This window comes from Lipotes vexillifer, unplaced genomic scaffold (genome assembly GCF_000442215.2).
Source record: "Lipotes vexillifer unplaced genomic scaffold, Lipotes_vexillifer_v1.1 scaffold408, whole genome shotgun sequence".
Classification (NCBI taxonomy): Eukaryota; Metazoa; Chordata; class Mammalia; order Artiodactyla; family Lipotidae; genus Lipotes; species Lipotes vexillifer.
This window is the reverse complement of record NW_006787469.1, coordinates 2,289,318-2,293,816: the sequence shown is the minus strand read 5'-3', so window position 1 is coordinate 2,293,816 and position 4,499 is coordinate 2,289,318. Positions and strand designations below refer to the sequence as shown.

The window sequence follows — 4,499 nt, the reverse complement described above, 5'->3', positions numbered from 1 at the left end:
ACACAGTGCTTCTTGGATATTGAGTTTAGCAATCCTCATTTTGTTTTGTTTTGTTTTGAAATAACTTTCAAGAGTCTTTCCAGACTCAAGGAACGTCGAGCATATCTACATGGAATCTACACTTAATGAATCATTCTCACAGCCTCAACTCAACTCATTCTGCTCACTCCTACACTCCTATTCTTAACGCAGTCCCGCCTCGGCACTAGGCCTCACTGATTGGTTGGTGCCGAATGACGTCATCAGAGTGCGACCTGGCCGCCGCGGCTGGGTGGTCATGTGGCTGGGCGGCCGCCTGTGGCTCCACGTTTTTGGGCAAGTGTGCTTCAACCTCCGTCGCCTCACCTTTGACAGGACTTGGGGTGGCCGTAGGGGCCCCATGGCGGAAACACTCTCGACCAGGGCCGAGGCAGCTAGCGAGCTGGGGGCTCCGGCTCAGCAAAATGGAGATGCGGGTGGCGACGCGAGGGGTGAGCAGCCCCCAGGGCGCCCGGAGCCAGCGGGGACAGGAGTGGAGCCGGCCCCGGGGGACGCGACGCAGGCCGCAGGGAGCGGGGAGCAGGCCGCGACTTCAGCCCCGGGCCCCGGCAAGCGGAAGAAGCGGCGGGGGGCAACCGGGGAGCGCGTCGTGCCGCCCCCGAAGAAGCGGCGGGCAGGCGTTAGCTTCGGCGATGAACACTTTGCCGAGACCAGCTACTACTTTGAGGGCGGCCTGCGCAAAGTGCGGCCCTATTACTTTGACTTCCGAACTTACTGCAAAGGCCGCTGGGTGGGCCACAGCTTGCTGCACGTCTTCAGCACAGAGTTCCGAGCCCAGCCTCTTGCCTACTACGAGGCCGCGGTCAGGGCGGGGCGCCTGCACCTCAACGAGGAGCCAGTACAGGACCTCAGCGTTGTGCTCAAGGTGGAGTCCTCATGGGGTCTGCCCAAAAGGGGGCAGGGCTTTATTTCATAGTTTCTAGGGCATAGGTACTGGAGTAAAATCGGGGTAATTCTGAAGCGTTCTCGTTTTCACTTGGAACACTCTTTTAAGGCCCCATCTCTGCAGTTAGACAGCCTGTATGCTTAAGAACTCAGCCCATTTACCCCCTCCATCAAGGCGTCTTCGGTGTTTCCAAGGGACAGAAGTTGTAATTCTCATAGCTCCTTTTATGCACTGTCTTGTGGCAGTGGTGCTTATGACTTTCTACCTTGCATTGTAGATCTCTATACAAATAGTAATAACCGAGTCTATCATTTATATCTCCTGACTGTGTGCTGGGCACAGAGTTAAGCATTAGGTACTTTAACATTTAATTCTAATGACAAACTTGTGGAGTAGATACTGCCACCTCATTTTACCTCTGAGGAAGCTGAGAAAACTAAGGTAAACCTCACAGAGGTAAGGTAACAGTGCCACTTCCAACACCTGTGTCCTTATAACTTCTGCTTAAATTATTTATCACAGAGCCTGATAAGATAGAATTGTGAAATGACAGAGATCGAGACTAGAATTGTCTAGCCCAGTGCTTTGACTCTTTAAAACTCCATCACAGCTGAGGTACCAGACACCCTTGTTATTAACACTGCCTCACCATAGTTGTGAGGGGATGCAAGGCATTTGGAGAGTGAGTGGTTTGAATACCCTCTCCCATCCCAATTTTGAGAAGCAGAGGTCTGAACTGACCCTCACATTTTACAGATGAAGAAACTGAGGCCTGGAGAAGTTAAATGACTTTCTAAGAGCATACAGTAGGCCTGTAGCAAATCCAGGTGTAGAGCCCAAATCTCTGGACTTAGAGCTTGGTGTTTGTTCAAGGTCACAATAAATGATGATTTATGGAGGTTTTTTCCTTTATTTTAGAAAAATTTACTTTTTGAATATAACTTTGTGGTAGAGAAAATACAAACAAGCAGAATAACAACAGCAAAAATCCATACTCTTACCACCCAGGGATATCACCGTTAACATTTTGTGTATATCCTATGAGTTTTTCAATGTCTGCTATCTACCTGTATGTGTTTTTGCAAAGTGAGACTACACTATGCACACTGCTTTTTCTGCTTAAGGATGTACTGTGACCATTCTTCCATGTCAGTAAGGAAGAGGGGAGGAAGCTGTGTGTGCTGCTGACTGATTATAGGTGGCTGGACCCTGGGCTGACTGGTTGCCTATGTCATTGGCAGGACAATGACTTCTTACGGAACACAGTGCACAGGCATGAGCCACCAGTTACAGCAGAACCCGTCCGCCTGCTAGCAGAGAACGAAGATGTGGTGGTTGTAGACAAGCCTTCTTCCATTCCTGTCCACCCCTGTGGCCGCTTCCGACACAACACGGTCATCTTCATCCTGGGCAAGGAGCACCAACTCAAGGAGCTACATCCATTGCATCGGCTTGACCGCCTTACCTCTGGGGTCCTTATGTTTGCCAAGACAGCAGCCGTCTCGGAGAGAATTCATGAGCAGGTTCGGGACCGGCAGGTGAGCCAAGCTTTTGCCTCCTGCAGGCCACCTTCTAACCTCATGAATGCTCTGTGTTGAAAGGGTGTCACTGAGTTCTAGATCTGAAGTGAGCCTTCATGTTTATCTGGTCATGCTGCCTGTCTTCAGGAAGGTCAACACCTAAAGTACCAGAGACAGGTTATTATCTCTCATGTTTCAAAAGATCTTTAGAGATGACATATACTGCCTCTCAGTAATATGCTGTTTTGAAGATTTAAAGTGCCGACAGGCTGAGCAAGGTTTTTAAGACTGGGGAGAATCTACTTGGTGGGAAGAATTCTGGATGGCGTTGGAAGATGCTTGGGTAGAAGAGTTAAATGGTGGTGATTGTGGTCTTGAGACTTGTAATTCTGGATCTCATTGTAATATATTTATTGTTTACTGTATACCAAGCTCCAGTACCAAGTACGTTAGAGCCCAGCTGACTGAATCCGTGTAACAGCCCTGTTGGGGTAAATGCTTTTCTAATCAAACATTTTCCAGACAAGTTAATGGGATTTAAAGAGGCTAAGTAAGTAATGTGCCTAGGATTGCGCAACTGGCAAATGGTGGAGCTGGGGTTTGAATCCTCTTCTGTCTGACACAGGTCCATTGTCATCACTGCAGAGGGTTTGGGCTTCATGCGTTTAGGCTTTGTGCTGACTTTCCCCCTCTTCCCTCCTGTGTAGCTGGAGAAGGAGTACGTGTGCCGGGTGGAGGGGGAGTTCCCTGCTGAGGAAGTAACCTGCAAGGAACCCATCTTGGTGGTGTCCTACAAGGTAGGGGTATGCCGTGTAGATCCTCGGGGCAAGCCCTGTGAGACAGTGTTCCAGAGACTGAGCTACAATGGCCACTCCAGTGTGGTACGGTGCCAGCCACTCACAGGCCGCACCCACCAGATCCGAGTCCACCTCCAGTTCCTGGGTCACCCCATCCTCAATGACCCCATCTACAACTCAATCGCCTGGGGCCCCTCCCGAGGCCGAGGCGGCCACATTCCAAAGACAGATGAGGAACTACTGCGGGACCTTGTGGCAGAGCACCAGGCCAAACAGAGTCTGGATGTGCTAGATCTCTGTGAGGGTGACCTGTCTCCAGGACTCCCAGACTCTACAGCCCCTTCCTCAGAGCTGGGGAAAGACTGCCTAGGAGAGTTGGCTGCATCTGCCCAGAAGATGGATGGAGCAGTTGAGGCAGGCCCTCAGGATCTGGACACAGTGCCCTTGGCATCAGGGAAGGCAACGGAAATCGATGTCGTGGATCAAGAGACAGACCCACTCTGTGCAGAGTGCCAGCTAGTGCGACAGGACCCCTTGCCCCAGGACCTTGTGATGTTCCTGCATGCCCTGCGCTATAAAGGGCCAGGCTTCGAGTACTTTTCACCAATGCCTGCCTGGGCACAGGATGACTGGCAAGAGGACTGAGGGCTGTGGCCAATGGAGGGATTACTTCTCGGATTGGAACAGGGATGGGCCATGAAGTAGGAGTTGACCACATGGGGTGGTACTCAGACTTTCTCAGGGGTGGGGTTGGGCTCTTAAAGGACCTGCTCATACTTGCTACCTCCTTCCTTCTCCCTCCAGCTAGAGTTTGGGGACTTTTTGGTTTGTAAATAGATCTCTTTTTCTAATACCTTGTGTGTCTGGTTTTCTTACTAGTCTTTTTGGTTTTTTAGTTGAGGTAAAGTTCTCATAACACAATTACCATTCTAAGATATACAGTTTAGTGGTGTTTCATACATTCACAATGATGTGCAGCCATAACCTCTTAATTAGTTCCAAAACATTTTCATCACCCAAAAGGAAACCCATACTCTTTAAATAGGTAATCCCCATTTCCTCTTCCTCCTAGCCCCTGATTCCATTAGTCAACCTTCTGTCTCTATGGATTTGCCTATTCTGGACATTTTTTACAAATGGAATCACATAATATGTGACCTTTTGTGTCTGTCATCTTTTGTTTAGCATAGTGTTTTCAGGGTTCATCCAGTTTTGTTTTTTTGGCCACGTCATGTGACACGTGGGATCCTAGTTCCC

General features: G+C 49.6%; 1 protein-coding gene across 2 annotated transcripts; it reads left to right on the top strand.

Moving 5' to 3' along the window:
- The first annotated feature begins 277 nt into the window (after window positions 1-277).
- Window positions 278-4,163, top strand: RPUSD2 (RNA pseudouridine synthase domain containing 2). 2 transcript variants are annotated; one of them, XM_007460175.1, is made up of 3 exons: window positions 278-721; window positions 2,167-2,463; window positions 3,153-4,163. In XM_007460175.1, exons 1-3 carry the CDS (start codon window positions 278-280, stop codon window positions 3,885-3,887), a joined length of 1,476 nt encoding a protein of 491 aa, XP_007460237.1. In that variant the 3' UTR covers window positions 3,888-4,163. The 2 variants fall into 2 exon arrangements, with proteins under 2 accessions (XP_007460237.1, XP_007460236.1); XM_007460174.1 differs by having other exon boundaries at window positions 278-904; window positions 3,153-4,093.
- Window positions 4,164-4,499: the final 336 nt, after the last annotated feature.

Excerpts from the sequence above, each read along its gene's own strand:
- RPUSD2 (XM_007460174.1), top strand. The coding sequence starts at position 278 with ATGTGGCTGGGCGGCCGCCTGTGGCTCCACGTTTTTGGGCAAGTGTGC. Across the intron at positions 905-2,166 it reads ACCTCAGCGTTGTGCTCAAG|GACAATGACTTCTTACGGAA; the intron begins GTGGAGTCCTCA and ends TGTCATTGGCAG. Across the intron at positions 2,464-3,152 it reads AGCAGGTTCGGGACCGGCAG|CTGGAGAAGGAGTACGTGTG; the intron begins GTGAGCCAAGCT and ends CCTCCTGTGTAG.